Genomic DNA, 17,555 nt, shown 5'->3' with positions numbered 1-17,555 from the left:
AAAGACCTTGACCTAAGATATCCTGCATCCAAACTGCAGACTCAAATGTCTGTAGGGGGTAGAGTTGTACACATCTCATCTCTCCCTTCCACGTAGCAGTTCCTGATACGCCTGTACACAAGTGCAGATGTATTATTAGTTAACAATGTATAAAATACAATCTGCCTATGTGTCGGTGTAGGTGGTGATGTGTCCAGGAATGTACATAATTCAGTAGAGATTTGTAGGGAAAGCAGCTGAGCTGCCCTTGCAAGATCATAATGAAAAATACAATCCACGCACAAATTCTTCTTCTCCGTCTTTTAGCATGATAATGAAGATGAATCAATGATATCTTACTTGTCCAACACGAAATAAATAAATAAATAAAGTCTAGGCCTGGGGCAAATGAGTGAGCAGAATTTTGCAAGGCTGCATTTAATTTCTCTGTGCTCCTAACAATCACCACAATTAGTTCCTTGTGCCATAGGCATACCTGTTTACAATGGTGAATTCAATAGCTTCAGATTTTCCTCTCTGCTGACCACCTCAGCTCTCTCCCCTCGCTTTTTTTCCTTCTTCCTCCCCCCTTTAATTAAGAGAGACAACAGAATTACAGAATTGTTTCACTAAAAAAAGAACCCCCAAACGCCCAGAGCAGCTGTGTTGAGGAACACGTTTGGTTTTGTGTCTGCAGCCTCCCTAATTTCTGTGTTTGTTACATCTCCTGTTCAGCATCACTTTCGCTGCTGTGGCAGGAATAGCCGGGCAGCGCTGCATCCACGGCAGGAGTTTTGGGGGAGAGGAAAGCGCGGGATTAATAATGCATTAGCTGTGCAGCCCCATCGCCGGGAAAATAAACAAAATAGTAAAAGTTGCGATGAGGGCGGGCAAGTGGCGTAATAGCGAGAACGCATTAGTCCTGCAGGCACACCGAGGGGATATAAACAGGATAATAAAAGTTGGGAGCGGGAATGCATTAGTCCTGCAGTCACATCAGGGGGAAAATAAACAAGATAGTAAAAATGATTCGGGGGGGGGGGATGGGAGAGTGGGAAGGGGGCGGGAATGGGGCGAGTCCTCCAGCCTTCCTGAAGGGGGCATGAGCAGTGTGACATCGCGGGTGGGAGCGGGGCGCATGTCCGCCGCCTGCCCGCCCCCCCACGCCGAGGGGAGGGGAGGGTAGCGAGGGGGGCCGCGGCCAGCCCGGTGTGGCCGTGCCGGGCGGGACGCGGCGCGGGGCGGGCGGAGGGGCCGGGCCGGGCGGGCCCCGCCATGTCCCGCGCGGGGGCCGGGCCGTGGCCGCGCGCCGAGGTGGGTGCGCGCGCGGGGCCGTCAGGTGCGCGCGGGCGAGGCGCGGCGGAGGGCGGGCGCGTGCCCCCGCGCACGCTCTCTCGTGGGGTGCGCGCGCGGCGGGGCGCGCGCCCGGGCCGGGGCGGCGGCGCTCACGCTCCGCGGGCAGCGCGCGAACCCTCGCGAGGAGGCCCCGGGCCGAGGCCTGCCCGCCTGCCCCGCGGGCGCGCGCGCACTGCGCCTGCGCGCCGCCGCCGCCGCCGTGCACGCCCCGGAGCCGCGTCCGCCTCGGGAGCCGCCGGCGCGGCCCGGCCGACACAGCCTGGCCGGTTGGTCGGGCGGGGGCGAGACGAGGCGCTCAGCCGGCCGTCATGGGCCCCGGAGCGTTGCCGCGGCGGTGGTGGCGGCGGCGCCGGCTGAGTGACTGAGGGGAGACCCCGCCGGGGGAGGGGGCAGGCGGAGGGCGAGGCGCGTGTGGCGTGCGCGGTGTTGACGACGGTGTTTTTAACCCTTAGATGGTCTCCAGCGAGCCGCTGCTGCTGCCGGTGTCACTGGAGGGCGAGTTCTCCAGTAGCATGAAGGAGATGATCGGCGGCTGCTGCGTGTGCTCCGACGAGCGGGGCTGGGCCGAGAACCCTCTCGTCTACTGCGACGGGCACGGCTGCAATGTCGCAGTGCATCAAGGTGAGCGGGCAGGCGAGGGCAGCCCTCTCGCCCCGGCCTCCGGCCTCGCCTCTTCCTTCTCGGTGCTGCCTGTGCTCTTTCCTCGGCCCTGCTTCACCTCCCCCCCCCATCATCACGGCCTTTTTTCCCCCATTTTTCCCTCCCCCCTTCCAGCTCCTGGTTACCAATGAAGCCCGTTTCCCTGTTTCCAAGGCCACGTGCTTTCAGGTCTGACCCGTCCTGTCATCCCTCGTCCTTCCAGTCTGCCTGTCTTTTTCCTCACATGAGACTTATTCTATTATGACTTCCTATATTATGGCTGTGAGAAAGGAAGAACCCACTTATCCAATTTTTTTGTCTTCTTCTTGTACCTTTCCTGTGCCCATGCTTCCCAGTCTGCCTTTGCACCCTGTTAACGTTAGTTGCAACCTTCCAAAGACTAAAATTCCTTTCTCTCTTTGCAGAACTTGTTACTATTCTCTGTTCTGGCAGTTATTGCTGTATTTCTTTCTTCCTGTACTCGATCCCTGTTGTCCCTGCCTTTCCCAAGTTTGAAAAATTTATTTGAGGGGCAGCCAGTACACGAGGAGGTTTTAGGATTGGAAGAGAGGCGGGTGTAGGAAAGACTTATCTGTCATGTGATTTCTACCTCTGCCTGCCTTTCCTTGAATGTCATTTGGCTGATGTTTCCTGGTAGATGAAGAGACTTCCTGTTGTGGTTCTGGAGGGGGAGGGTGCTAGTCGGGAATGGCTGATGCTGGATTTGTTTGGCTTAGTGGAAGCTCGTTGGTTGGTTTCCAGCTCAGCTCAGGAGCTGGCATGTTCCCTCTGTGTGATTGTTTTGTTTCTGTCAGTGGACTGACCCTTCGTGTGAGAGCAGAGGAAGAGACTGGATTCTGCTGCTTATATTGTAAGAAAGGAAGTCATCATGGCTTTTTCTTTATGGTAGCAGAAATAAGGAATGAAGTGGTAGTTTTTCTATACCAACTTGTGAGCAGTCATGTGAACTCGGAGACTGGCTCTTTGGCTACTCATAGGTGGTGAACAAATTGGAGGAGACAGAAAATCCTAAATCCAATTCATTACTCTGAATGCCTCGTACATGTGAAAATGCTACTAATGAGTGTCTCATGCTTGGTCTTAAATTGTGCTGAAGATGATCTAATACAGTAACTGGTTGTTTCAGGTCTTAAATTGTTCTGAAGATGAAATAGTAACTGGTTGTTTCAAATATATGCTTCTCTGTACGCTGACAAATAGTGAGAAATTTAAAGAGATCTGCAGAAGAATTTAGTTACTCCTGTTAATGTTGGATTGAGCGCAGAAGGGAGCTGACAGGATCTGTGGAATTAATCTGGTTTTGAATTGGTTTTCTGTTGTCTTAAGAGCCAAGTAATGCTAACCAGTAAGTTAACTCTGCTCTTGTGGAATCTTTGGGTCATGAATTACACTAAAACATGAATACTTTTAGAAGCCATACCCGAAACAGCTGTTAGTTTTGCATTATCTTGGGCATCTTCATTTGTATCTAGAGCATTGCTAATATCTTCAGTAAAGGAACTGATTGGTAGGTACAGTTGGAACTGAAACAGTGGGAACAAAAGTCAGTTATAGGAGGTATTCCCAAAATAGAGAGACACACTTCAGTAGATTTGGTACAAGAATATGAACTTTTTCTTTTAAAGTCATATCCAGACCTGAATTTGAATCTGTCAGGAAATGTGCAAAGTACTCCTTCCTCTAAATCCAGATGCTGTTGTAGAGATCTTAAGAAAAGAAGAACTCCATGTTTTGATTTACTGTATCATTGATGCTTTACATTTGGGATACTTTAAATTATGTATGTCCCATGAATGAAGGTGGGAGGGGAAGCATGTCTGCTCTTTTTGTAGCCTTTCTGTAGCAAATGTAGTGTCTTCATGGTTGAAGCTGATAGTCTGTATTTCAAGTGCAGACAGCAGTATTACCCATGAGGCTTTATTAACTGCATTTTTTTTGTTATTACAATTGTTTTTAGTTCAGAGGAAACTTCTTTTCAAGTATTAAGCCATTGGCAAATTGTGGAGGACAGAATCGCTTCATGTATTTAAAGAAGCTTTGCACAGTAGTGGAACTATAAACCAAAGGAAGCCTTGGAACTCTGTGAACAGTATCACAGTATCTCAGAGCACAAACTGGTGATGGACTCTTCTAGACTCTAGGTGTATTCTGTTACCTGTACAGATATAAAAGTACTTCACTTCAACTTTGGTCTTTGCCCAGCTTGTGTTGCCTTTGTGTCTGCTTACCACCCTGTCTCTGAGTTGCATTCCATAATTGTTTCTTACTCTGCACTACTACTTGCTAACATAAATGTGTGATTGCACATTTAATATCTCCCTTTTAATTTCTGAAGAGAAATTCGGAGTCCCCCCATCTGGCGTTCATATAGATCCAAGGAAAACAAGGTGTTTTTTTCTTACATTAAAGAACTTCAATGTACAGTAGAAAGGGATTGTCAGAATAGTTTGTCGCGTCAGTACTTGGATACAGTATATGAAAACCTGACAATGGTCTTAATATGACTGCGTGTATGTATATAATAGGAAATTGTTTAATTGGCTTTCCTTCATAGAAGGGAAGGTGTATTTATACTACTGTTGCATTACTATTCTTTCTTTTTCAAGCTAGCACAACACCAATAATATTTTTTGTATGTGTACTAGAAGTTACTAATTTAATCTCAGTGTTCTTCATAACTATTAATTTATCATACATAATTTTTTTTTCTACTCACACACTTAAACCAGATTTTTGTATTTAAGTAACATAGGATTGTTCGGAATTGAGTCTGACATGTTTTTAAAATCTCAGGATTATCTTTTTGAGGAAAATGTTTGGGTTTTTGATTTTTTTTGTTATTTGTTACACCTTTACAAATATTAGAATATCAAGTTGCTTGATGTGTGCATTTCAAACATAAACAATATTGCCAAATAACTAAACTCTTTTGCTGTGGAATTTCTTGACAAACTCCTGGGGTTGCTTTTATATACTATGAAAATATAGATGACAGTCTTGCAGATAAATCTGTGTCAAAATCTCTTTCCTAAGGATTTATGTTGTAGCCTGGTTGTAGTTGCAAGTAATCCTAGCCCTGATGCTCAGTTAAGTTTGTATTTGCAGCTCTGTGTGAATTTGCAGGGGAAGACCAGCAAACTTTGTATCTTTTTTCAGTTTATTATAGATTTCCTACTTAAGACCAGTTATTTTACTTATAAAGAGTAAGAGAACTGGATAGTAAGTAAGTGTATGAATGAATGTCTTATCAAAAACTCAGATTTGTCATTTGCTTTTAGTTTTCTCTTAAAAAAAGACCTCACAATAACAAGTATCCATCATTTAAAGTGTCTCACCTGTTTTGCAGGTAAATAAATAACAAAACAAATCACATATGAAACGTCACTGCTTTTGAATGGATATATTACTCTTCAAGCTAATGGTTTGGGATTTTTTATTAATTCAACAAATTCTGCATAATTTTTTTAAGTGGAAGCTTTTTGAACTAATTTCTTGTACTGCTGTGATAGGATTTCAAGTGCAATGTGTAGATGTCACTTTGAGTTTCTTGACAATTAAAATGATGTGATATAACTATACTAAGCTTTTTATATCATTCATATCAGTCAGTAGTATTGTAGTGCTGCTTGTGTTTGCTGAAATATTTTGTCTTGTTCAAAACAGCTTGTTATGGAATTGTTCAAGTACCCACTGGACCATGGTTTTGCAGGAAGTGTGAATCTCAGGAAAGAGCAGCCAGAGTGGTATGTGTTTTGTTTATTAAGTAATTCTGGTTATAATGCTTATGTGGATAATGTTTACCCAAGTGTTACAGTAATAGTAGAAAAGAGCTTACCTTTCTATTGTAATTCCAGCTAGATGCTGCTCAGAAAGACTGTTTTTCTTCTTATTTTTAAAGTGGAAATACATAATTGTCTCTTAAATGTTCAGACAGGTTCAGGGTCTCTGTGTTTTTTTATTATTTAGGTGGTGGGAGTTTTTTAAATTTTTTTTTTCGGTGTTACAACATATAAAGGATTTTGCTTTTGTCTATGATGTAGGTTTTGGCTAATTTTATCAGTTTAGCACTTATATAGTTAGGTACAGGAAGGAAGTAAAATCTCTGTCCAGTTTTCTTTTACAGCAGCTTTAGATTGCCATTTGAAAGCTTCAGTTTAGGAACACTTGACCAATGAGTAGTGTTGTTAATTTCAAAATCTAATGCTTACTTGGAATATGATACTTGCAACTGAAGAAACATTTTCTTTCTCTGATTTTCAAATTTTTTTATGGTAAATATTGGGAATTCAGATAATGCTTTTTTCTTTTTTTCGCCTTGATTATATGAGGTTTTGTTTTGGTCAGACTTGTTTGTTGTTAGATCAAACTGCATGATATCAGGCATTTTTAAAAAAGGAGAATCACATTTCTTCCTAATTGGCAATTTTTAGTTTGCATTCCAGCAAAAGATAAACTGAGAGAAGTGAGAGTATTTGGAAAGACTGAGCTGTTCCTTTGCCTCTGAAAAAAAGTTTAGTTGTACAAGAAGGTGGTGTAGCATCTTAGTGCAGTGTGTAAACTGTTTCTGACTTTTCATATCTAAAAGCAAATGAAGAGTCAGACACCGAATTTTCAGTTACTGTCAGTGTCTGAGTGTTTACATGAGCTGCTTGCTGTACCTATTTCCTTTTATAATTTAAAGTACTATAGAAATGGTGGGAAGACTTAATGCTGTATGAATTTTTGGCACAGGTCTGAAGAATCTTGTTCTTTTTTTTCCCAACTTGCCACTAATGTTTTCATAATGCCCTGGTAACCGAGACCTCGTTACTTCTTGCAAAGCAGACCTGTTGGTGGGAGAAAGAAGGGATTGATTTCTGTGTGCTCTTCAAATATTTGTCAACAGAAAAGACAACCCTTTATGAAGAAAAGCTATTTCTTTCTTTTCCTGGGAAGACCATCAGCAGTGTAAAGTTTTAAGAGTGGCACTTTTTAGTGTTGCTGAGTTTGATATCTACACGTTAATGGCAAAGTTAAAAATAGAAAGACGAGGGAAAGAGAGCTGGTGGCTATAAAGAGGATTTTTCAGGTGCATGATAGGGAATCCTCATCAGCATTTAGAATATAGTTATTCCTGGCTTCTTGTGGCATAAGAAATGAAGAAGAACTGTACAGAGTTCTACAGTAAATGATGTCTTACTGTATTCTGATAATTTCTTGAGTTTACCAATGAGAATTGCTTTGATAGGGATACTGCTTGTACTTAATTGAATCCTCTGCCTGGTATATTCTGTTCTTGTTTCCACTGATCAGGGTCTGTTTAGTTGAACAGGTTGATTGCTGGTTTTGTTTTGAAAAAAAAAAATCCCATTTGTAATGTAGTGTAGATTTAAGTGGTTCTCAGGTCAAACTAATTGGATGTGAGGTATAATAGATTAATAACAGCTGAAGTTTTAGCATGTTAGTTAAAAACATAGTGACTATATTTGAGGTGCGTCTTGGAGAAGATCTTAACATTCAGAAACTAAACTGAAGCCTTGACTTCAGTATGGAATTTGGAACTTTACTGTAACCAGTTTGTCAGACACAGAAGTTTTATTTTTTTATATCAGACACAGAAGTTTTGTATTTTTTGCAAAAGCAAACATGGTCATCATCACTGTATGAGACTGAAACTTAAGTTTTCTTCTTGGTGTTTTTGTCTCTAAACAAAACTAGAATTAAATTTATCACATTGCATTTAATATGCTTCTGCTTACTTTTAATCTTAAAAAGATCTCAGTCCTACAACTAGGCGTATTTTTCCATGCTGATGCTCCCTGTGTTGTGTGTTTTTGGAGGGTTTTTTTTTTTTTGTTGTTGTTGTTTTGTTTTGTTTTTTTTTTTTTTTTTTTTTTTTTTTTTTTTTTTTTTTTTTTTTTTTTTTTTTTTTTTTTTTTTTTTTTTTTTTTTTTTTTTTTTTTAATTTTTTTAAGCTGCAGTTACTGGGCAAAAAAATTCATTCTGATAAGAAACTGTGATTAATTGTTCACACTTAAGTTAGGCTTGCTTCAATGATGGAAAATTCTAGACTGACTTAGGAGCACATAACCCAAGCTGGTGGGTCCCCAGAGAAGTTCACTTAACTGCAGATTAGGGCAGTTGGCTTCCCATGTACCTTCACCCATTATAACTGTTATTTACTGTGTTCCCTTTCTTCTGTGTGCTGCTGCTAAGGTACATACTGGGTGTGAGTAAAAGTGGTGGCTGATTTTTATTTTTCAGACACGCAAGCCTCCTGGCTGGTTGACTTCTGTGTTTTTGTTGGTGAGGTGGTAGCCAGCATCTTGGGTTTTGAATGGTCAGTCACTAGTTGGAAAGTGCTGTTCTGTGCTGGACAACTCATACTGAGTTTTGGCTCCAGCAGAATCATGCCTTTCTGTTGTTTGAGAGAATCACTAACTTTTCATAAACCTGAACTGTTTGGATAATGGACATATTGAGATGACTGTGTAAGTTTTTAGCTATTGCTTGAAAAGTCTTAGTTTTCTCTAAATCAGCTAATTTATCTTAGCTGACCTGTGGTGAGCTTGGAATGTGAATCTCTGCAAGATGGCTGGCAACTGCTCCCAGCTTTGTCTGTGTCAGCACTGGCTCTTACTACCCTGCCTAGTGGGCCCTTTTAGTGTCTTCAGATGTACCTGAACTTCTGAGTCAAAAAACAGGGCAGATAGAAGTTGATGCAGGAAAAGCTAATATTGGGGTCTGTGTGAGGATCTATATGGAGTAGTAGGTAAGGAGCTTTGGGTCCTGGTTTGAGGAATAGGATGGTGTGTATGTGTTGTCCAAGAGCTGATAGTTCTGGTATTCAAAGAGAGACTGGAGAAACTCTTAAGTTTAGGAATTGTAGCACAACTGTTGTTCAGAAAGACCTTTTTTCCCCCATAATCCTGTTATGTGTCAGATGTCTTCCTTGATGATCTGGTGTTTATATAGACCGTGTGTTTATGGTTTACTATAAGCTACCACTGTTCATACTCGTCATGAAGGAGCTGCAGTAATCCGTGTGATAAGAGATACCAGGCAGCACAGAGGTGTTCAGTGTTTGTAAGATTAGCTTGGTCAGGCTTTTTAGCTGTGTGTAGGGGTGTTCCTTGTGAATCCAGCTTGATTCAAAGACACCAGATCTCAGTGCTCAACTTCAGAGTTACGGATTCCAGAAAGTTTTACTACCTCAAAGTGCAGCTCAAGTGCTATATGTGAGGTCAGACTGCTTACATTACAGGTGAATGACTATTACTCTAATGTCATAAACGTGGTGTTTTTTTCACTTGACATTTCTGTAGTTTTTTTTTTTTTTTTTAGTGAAGTGGGTTATGAAGTTGAGTGCAGTCCTGGCCCAGAACTGAGTCAGCACATTTGTGTGACACTACAGCTTGTCTAATAAGCCACCTGGATTTTAGTCCTGGGGAATGTGTCGAGGGGGCTGTGACTCCCTGTGGAGATAGCCACATAAGGCTTGAGATAGTATCCATCTGGATCTCAGCACAGTCTGGCATAAGTGGAGTCTGTACTAGCACATGTGTTTCTTGGAACTTGTTGTGGAGACAGAAAGACTGTTGTTACAGAGTAAGTTTAGATCATACAGTATTTAGTACTGAAGGATTCAGGGCTGTAGAAATGCAGCTTACACTGTTTACCTCCACACCCAGTTCACGAACATTGTGCACTCATAGTTGTAAGTTCCTTCTTGTTGTCCTGCCAGACCTGAGCTGTTTCTACATCTGCTGCACAGATGACCTGCATTCTGAATTGAGTTTTAATTTTTAAAAAAAAATCATTAATATAGCAGCAGTTGTAGCTCTTTCCAAATCTTCTTTTTTAAAAAAATCTTTTTTTAAAAAAAAATCTTTAATCGTGCGTCTACAATTATTTTTTTTTTTTTTTGTGGAGTTGCTCATAAGAGTTGTTTGATGTATCCATAGTTTAACACCTCACCTCCCACATTATGTAGCATAAAACAACCATAGGGGTAGTATTACTTGCCTTTTGCCTAAACAGAAAGAAGCAAAAAAAGAAGGAACTAGGAATGTAGCCTTTCAATATGCAGACAGGTTTGTGATCAGAGCTCTGACAGCTCTGGCTCAACAGGCTTCCTGGAGGGGAAGTGGGATCTCTGTGGTTATTACACCCATATTTGTAAACTAGAATGAGTGCTGATAAATATGCTCACAATAAAGGTGAACTAAACTTTTAGAAGAAAACTTGCTGTTTTCTTTTTTCTTCAGTTTGAAATACTGTCCACTAATAAGGACTAGTATACTATGCAGTCTCTGTGAAGATATCTCTTGAAATAATTCTTCAAGAAATTTTGAAATTTGAAATGAATGTGTGTCCATAATTTTTCATGAAGGACACTTTATATAAGAATATTACTACACCTACTTTTGAGAATACTGTAACAAATATTGGTTAAAAAATTGCTTTAGTTTTGGGTGTACAACAGAAAGATTGATCTGTGTGCTTTTGTTATTTGTATGGCTTTCACAGAAACAGTCTTACCTTTTATGAATGACTGCAGTCTAGAAGGCAGTGAATGTTAGTTTGTAACTGGATATCTTGAATAAAAAGACTCCCTAAAGGTACTTATGCAGAACATGTTGTATTGGGTTTGTATGACATAATTTTGTTAGCGAGGGGGTTACAGGAGTGATTTCTCTGAGAAGCTGCAGAAGCTTCCCCTGTATCTGACAGAGCCAAAGCTGGTTGGGATGGACCCGCTTCTGGCCAAGGCTGAACCAATCAGCAACTGTCGCAGTGCCTCTGAGATAACACATTTAAGAACAGATAAAAAACCCCTGAGCAACGGAAACTGCAGCCGGAGAGAGGAGTGAGAATATGTGAGAGAAATATGCAGACACCAAGGTCAGTGGAGAAGGAGGGAAGGGGGGGGAGGAGGTGCTTCAGGCGCCGGAGCTGAGATTCCCTTGCAGCCAGTGGTGAAGACTCCGGGAAGGCAGGCTGAGATTCCCCTACAGTCCATGGAGGCCAACAGCAGAGCGGAGATCCACCTGCAGCCCATGGAGGACTTCACACCAGAACAGGTAGATGCATGAAGAAGGCTGTGACCCCGTGGGAAGCCTGCAGTGGAACAGGCTTCTGGCAGGAATTGTGGACCCATGTAGAGAGGGCCATGCTGGAGGAGGTTTACTGGCAGGACTTGTGACCCTGTGGGGATTTCACACTGGAGCGGTCTTCCTACGGGACTGCTTCCCATTGGAGGGGCTCACGCTGGAGCAGTTTGTGAAGAACTGTGATCTGTGGGAAGTACTCATGTTAGAGAAGTTGGTGGAGGAATGTCTCCTGTGGGAGGGACCCCATGCTGGAGCAGGGGAAGAGTGTGAGGAGTTCTCTTGAGGAGGGAGGGACAGCAGTGTGTGATGAACTGATCACAGTTGCCACTACCCAAACCCCTGTGCTGCTTGAGGGGAGGAGGTGGTGAAATGGGAATTGAAGTTGAGCCTAGGAAGAAGTGAAGGGTAGGGAGAAGGTGTTTTAAGACTTAGTTTTTATTTTCTCATTACCGTACTTTGATTTGATTGGTAATAAATTAATTTTCCCCCAAGTTGAGTCTGCTTTACCCATAACTGTAACTGGTGAGTGATCTCTCCCTGTCCTTATGTTGACCCAAGAGCCTTTTGTTCCATTTCTCTCCCCTGTCCAGCTGAGGAGGGGAGTGACAGAGCGGCTTTGATGGGCATTTGGCATCCAGCCAGGATCAATTCACTACAGACTGTCTTGGTACCACAGATGGGGCATGAGGAAGTCAAGATAAGGATAGTAATTGGGAGAGGTAGTAAGCAAAATTTGGACTGAAGAGAGCTAGAGAGAGAAAAGCAGAATGATTGTTGAGAACGTGTGGTGGTCTCATTGGAGTAAAGGTGAAAATTCATATTTTGAAATACTGTTGATTGAGTGATGTGTGTTTCTGGTCCATTACATAGTAGGTGAGTTGTTGCTTTGCATTTCATGAGTATGAGAAAGTAGTTTTTCCCATGCAGTATTTGTTGGTGTATGCAGTGAATACAGACCCATAACCTTATTGTGCTGCAGTTCAAAAGATGACAGACTTGCTTAGCGTTGCGTAGTGTCTGGTCATCAAGGTTAGGAGCACAACAAGTGCAGAAGGTGCCGCAGAAGTGCGATGTTTCTGTGTGCTTTCCCCTGCATATCAAAGTGGGAGTATTAAAGCCATTTCTGATTGTACTTCCTTCATGGGTTTTTTTTTGAGTGTCCTGCGTTTTTCCCTTCTTGTGTACATATTTGTTACTTGGTTTCTAAATATACAGCTGAGCTCATAAACTTACTTGAAGCATTTCATTACAGCACAAAAGACCTACTACCTTTTTTCCAAGTTTTGGTTAGCTACAGTTTGCCTAAATGTACATGTAATTTGTGCAGCAATTTATAATTACATTATGCTAATTATGGATACATACAGTATTCAGGCTTTAAAACAGTGTTCCATCACTCAAGTAGTACGTGATCAAAAATATTTTAACATAGATATCAATACAGCAGGTACTTTATTAAATGGTCTAAAGGTTCTGTGGCAAAATTATTAACTAAAGCGAGACTAGAGCAAAACACTTTCCCTTACAGGAATCGCTTAATTCTTATGTGGAAATGTTTTATGACTGTTTGGTCCATTGTATTCACTGGCAGAAGTAGTGTCTTAAATTCACAAGGAGTTCTTCAGCTGTGAGAAACCTTACTTAAAATGCATGCTAGGAATCTTTAGGATAAAACTGTGGTATGTTGCAGAAGAACACTGAAGTGAACTATTACATACTATATTTTCTTTGTGTAGATAGAATTTGACCAGTAGCATACTTTCAGGCTGGTAAGAAAAACTTGGATATGTAGTTGGAAATGCAGTCAAATGTGACAGGCATTTCTCATAGCCCCCTGATGCTTTCCACTAAAGATCAATGTGTGAATCTTAAAAACTTCATGTATGTTTATATTCTGGATTCTTACAACATTTAGCAGGGCTTACTAGTCTTTGATATGTAGTGGGAGATGTATGGTTTTGGACTTTTGAAGTTGGAGTAGCCAGATCATGATATGGGCTGTGTGTCATCACCATGTTGCACTGTACTTGATGTTCTCTCTCTTCTAGTTATCTTACATATATTGAGTAAAAGTATTCTTAAATGTCACCTGTAGTATGTACTGACTGGATGATCCTGTGTCACGTTAAAAGGGGCAGAAAAGAAGAATTTTCTGTCCAACCTGTATTAATATATTTTTTGTCTATCAGTGTCCCAGCCCCAGGAGATTAAAGCCTTTTGATGTCCAAAGCAGTCTGTTAGCATCTCACCTAATGAGACTTCGCTTAACAGGTTCGCTGAGACAGACTTTTGGTACTCTTAAGTGGAGTCCTTTTTATATAAGGACTGCTCTTAATAGTGGTAGAAAAATCCCTCAGCAGGTTTCTCCTTAGAGTTATTTCACCATCAACAAAACTGTCAGCACCTAAAAATGGACTCACTCTAACAGTTCACTAAATTACATGTTTATTAATAAAAATTTGTGACAGTTGATGGGGTTTGTTGGGTCTGGAATAGGGTCTAACTGCAAAAACACACTTGAACTATGTAGTAATAATAATAATGCAAAGCATAGGCACACACCCTAAAGCAAAAGACAATTTACAAAGAATAAGTAAAGCAAAAAACTTAAGTGCACATTATAAAGCAAAATCAACTTACAACAAAGTAATAACTAAAAATTTTAAAGTACTTTGGAGCAAAAGTAAAATTAGTCTATATGTATAAAGCAATTGTTCACCTCAAGGTGGCCTGAGAAGGTGGAGGAAGAAAAGGTAGCCCACTGGTTACCTCCACAGAGTTGATGGAACTTCTCCCCGATTTTTGCTTATGTCCACTCTCTTTTTATACATTTTTCTTTAGGCAGTTTGAGTGGCTATAGTCAGTAAACTAATTTTGGGGTGATAGACAGATGAAATATACCCAAGGGTCCACTTCTAAGTTCCCAGCAGCCAGGATGTTAGCAAAAAAAGGCTGTGTTATGTCCGTATCACTCCTTTCTTCGGTTTAATCCTTTATGAGTTTCTGGGAATGTCTCCCCAGGTGCTGAGGTTTTTCAGGAAGTCATCAGGAGAGGTTTTTTTCTTCTTTTGTGTGGCCTTATCTATCACCTTACAGTCTTGGAAGAATGCTGATTTGCATGTTGAGTGCCTCTAATCTTCTTGTCATAGTCTGCAAATTTATTATCTGTAGTAGATGTTTTTGACAGAGCTAACTGAATCTGCATATATTTTTATCTAATGCCTTGATAGAAAGAACTAGGTTGAGTCTCTTAAATTTATCCAGGTATAAACCCCAAAATGCTTCAGGTAGTCAGTCTGTTTTTCTTTTACTTGTCAACTGTCTGCTTTAAAAAAAAAGTTCTTTCCTTCTCCTGGGACAGATGACTGAATAGACATGGGGCAGAGATTTGGCAAATTTGTCAGCATCAAGAAATGGTTATTTGAAGATGGAGATGACTTAATTTCCTAAGTTGTCAAGTTGCAGAACATAGCACTTTGGAAGAGAATAACTGACAGCATGCGTTCGTTTGCTCTATTAGTGGTGTCAGCCAGTTGGGGATTCTTGGATGTGGCAGAAGATCTTTTGATTCCTGTTGGTTCTTCATGTAGTTTATAAACGCTGGAGTCTGGTGTGAATCATAGGTTGGAATCATTAGAACTTTTGTTTGCTTCTCTTTGGATACTTTGAAAAATTCCCTAGTTAGCTACTTGCTGACTTCTGCTTCAAATCATTGCATTGCTGCAAGCTATCATTTATAGAACCATTTAGATCAAAATAGTGAAGGTGGATGTTTTGTGAGTTTATAGGTAAGGTCTTAAGATACTGCAGGTTAAGACAATTGATAAGGTATATTGCTATCCCATTGTAGTTAAGAAACTAAAGAAAATGTGGATTTGGTTTTGTAGACAGCAGTTTCTTCTTTGGCTGGATCATGTATTTCTAAAGAAGCTTTTGGAAAAGGGGTGTACAGTTCATCCTTTTTGCTGTACTGAGCAAGTGAAAAATGAACTTCTGACTCTGGCAAGTATTATAAAGCATGGGTGTTAAAATAGATATAAACTCTAATGGGAATTTTCAGACTACCTAACTGGTTTTAAGGAAAAAATACACTTCAAAAAAAGACTTCAGGGGCTGAGAGGTCGATCTTCTCTGGTTAGTCTTTGTACGTTGGCAGCAGTGATTTTGCTTCCAAGAAGATGGCTTGAAGGAGTGAACGGAAGGATGAGATGTAACTATGTTCTGAGGGCTGGAGTAAGTTATTGCCAGCAGATGTAGATGTGGTCAGTCTGGTGCACATCCTGTTGCTGGGTCTGTTCTTGTGCAAACGGCCTGTGAATTCTCATCTATTGATAGAATTTATGCCAAGATCTAAATTTCCAGATAAAAATGTCTTGGCACCAGCATACTGGTTTGCACTGCTCTGCAAATTATCTGTGGGTTTTTCTTTTTGTTGTTGGGTCTTGCAAAAGCTGTTCTTTTGTAGGTATTTGTTTTACTGTAGATAGCCTCTGATTAGCTGAATTTGAGTTAGGTTTTTTATTAAGTGTTTAGTTGTCTCCTGTTCTTAATTTCAGTTAGCACACTTTTATTGAAGTGTCTTCAGAGTACGGTGTCTCTTTATAGATGGAGTTGTGTTTGCATTGGTTGTTAGTACCATATTTGCCTGAATCTAACACAAATTAATCAATAAAATTATCCCATTTTTTGGGGTTTATTGGGGGAAAACAATTTTTCCTCTTTTCAGTGTTTTACATCGCAATGTACATGTGTTATTTTTTTTTTCCTATCAAAGAAAGGACATTAGGGTAAGAAGGATGTGGAAAGTATAAAAGGAAATTAAAAAATATGAGACTCTTTCCTCTGGAGAAAATGAAATACTCATTTCACATCCTTTAGGGGAGAAGGAAAATAAATAACAAAAACGTTTTGAGCTTAAAAGATAGTTTTTCATCAAAAAAGTGAATGAAGAGCTTCAAATATTTATGTATATGACATATGTGAAGCATTGGTATCATTGAATCTCTAGACATCATTTGTACTAAACTTGTATCCCGAGCTGTTAAAGCTATTTTCTAGGTATCTTTTTCTTTTCCCAGGACTTTTGTGTTTTTGACAGCAATGAGTATGTGTTTGTCAGCATTAAATTGTTTTACATTAACTAAAATAACTACCTATATGGAGATCTTTACCCTTTTAAACCACGTTTTAGACCTGTGTTAAGATATAATGAAGACATTATATTACTATTAAGGTATTATCTGAAGTAAGTAGTACTATATGTATATGTAAGTAGTACTATATGTATATCCATAATAGTATATTTGAAGTCTGTAGAGTTGGGATTTTTAAATGTGTGTATGTTTCTCGTAACACCCAAGGATGAAACAAAATGGTGTGGAATACTGATAAAGGCAGGTGAAGCTGTAGCACAGAACCTGGGAGATGAGTACCTAGAAACAGTCAGTTGTGCTGCAAGGCTTTTGCAGCTACTGATTGATGGGAGTCAGGACTCAGAGCATCAGGGGCTGCCAGTTGGAAAGCCATCGATCAGAAACTAACCCTCTGATCATCTGCTTTGCTTTGCTTACCTTTGGAAATCTGTCCATGTGCTTTGGTGAAGTGTATTAAGTTTAGATATATTTAGAAACACCCAGTGCATTGCATGCTGTAAAATAGATACATTTGAAAGCAAATTCAGAAGTAAAGCAATAAAAAGACTTCTGCTTGACAATTGACTCTTTCCTCCTTAGGTTAATTTAAAAAAAGTCGTAAGAATTTGATGGATTCATAGAATTAAACAATGGTTAAGGTTGGAAAAAGCCTAAGATCTTTGAATCCAGCTGTTAACCCAGCACCATTCTATTTACTGCTAAACCATGTCCCCAAGTACCACATCCACATGTCTTTTGAACGCTTCCAGGGATGGTGATTCTGCCGTTTCCCTGGGTAGCATGTTCCAATGCCTGACGACCCTTTCAATGAAGAAATTTTTCCTAAAATCTAAACCTCCTCTGGTGCAACTTGAGGTAGTTTCCTCTTGTCCTATCACTTGTTAGCTGGGAGAAGAGACCGACCCCCACCCCCCTCTGTCCTCCTTTTAGGTAGTTGAAGAGAGTGATAAAGTCTGCCCTGATCCTCCTTTTCTCCAGGCTGAACACCCCCAGCTCCCTCAGCTGCTCTTCATCAGACTTGTGCTCCAGACCCTTCACCAGCTTTGTTGCCCTTCTCTGGACACGCTCCAGCACCTCAATGTCCTTCTGGTAGTGAGGGGCCCAAAACTCAACACAGGATTGGAGGTGCAGCCTCAGCAGTGCCAAGTACAGGGGGACAGTCACTGTCCTGGTCCTGCTGGCCCCACTATTGCTGGTACAGGCCAGGATGCCACTGGGCTTCTTGGCCACCTGAGCACTGCTGGCTCATGTTCAGCTGCTGTTGACCAGCACCCCCAGGTGCTTTCCTGCTGGGCAGCTTTCCAGCCACTCTCCC

General features: G+C 41.0%; 1 protein-coding gene across 8 annotated transcripts in view; it reads left to right on the top strand.

The window, feature by feature from the left end:
* The first annotated feature begins 1,275 nt into the window (after positions 1–1,275).
* MLLT10 (MLLT10 histone lysine methyltransferase DOT1L cofactor) overlaps positions 1,276–17,555 on the top strand; it is a 127,495-nt gene continuing 111,215 nt past the window's right edge. For 3 of the 8 annotated variants that reach the window (XM_027887595.1, XM_027887598.1, XM_027887597.1), the window contains exons 1-2: positions 1,618–1,956; positions 5,659–5,738. In XM_027887595.1, the coding sequence (XP_027743396.1) occupies positions 1,788–1,956; positions 5,659–5,738 (249 nt within the window). In that variant the 5' untranslated portion in view covers positions 1,618–1,787. The other 5 variants (XM_027887592.1, XM_027887593.1, XM_027887599.1 and 2 more) reach the window with 5 other exon arrangements.

Source organism: Empidonax traillii, unplaced genomic scaffold (genome assembly GCF_003031625.1).
Source record: "Empidonax traillii isolate 1590-97213 ecotype Southwest subspecies unplaced genomic scaffold, ASM303162v1 scaffold217:size1918799, whole genome shotgun sequence".
Taxonomy (NCBI): domain Eukaryota; kingdom Metazoa; phylum Chordata; class Aves; order Passeriformes; family Tyrannidae; genus Empidonax; species Empidonax traillii.
This window is presented reverse-complemented; position numbering and strand designations above follow the sequence as displayed.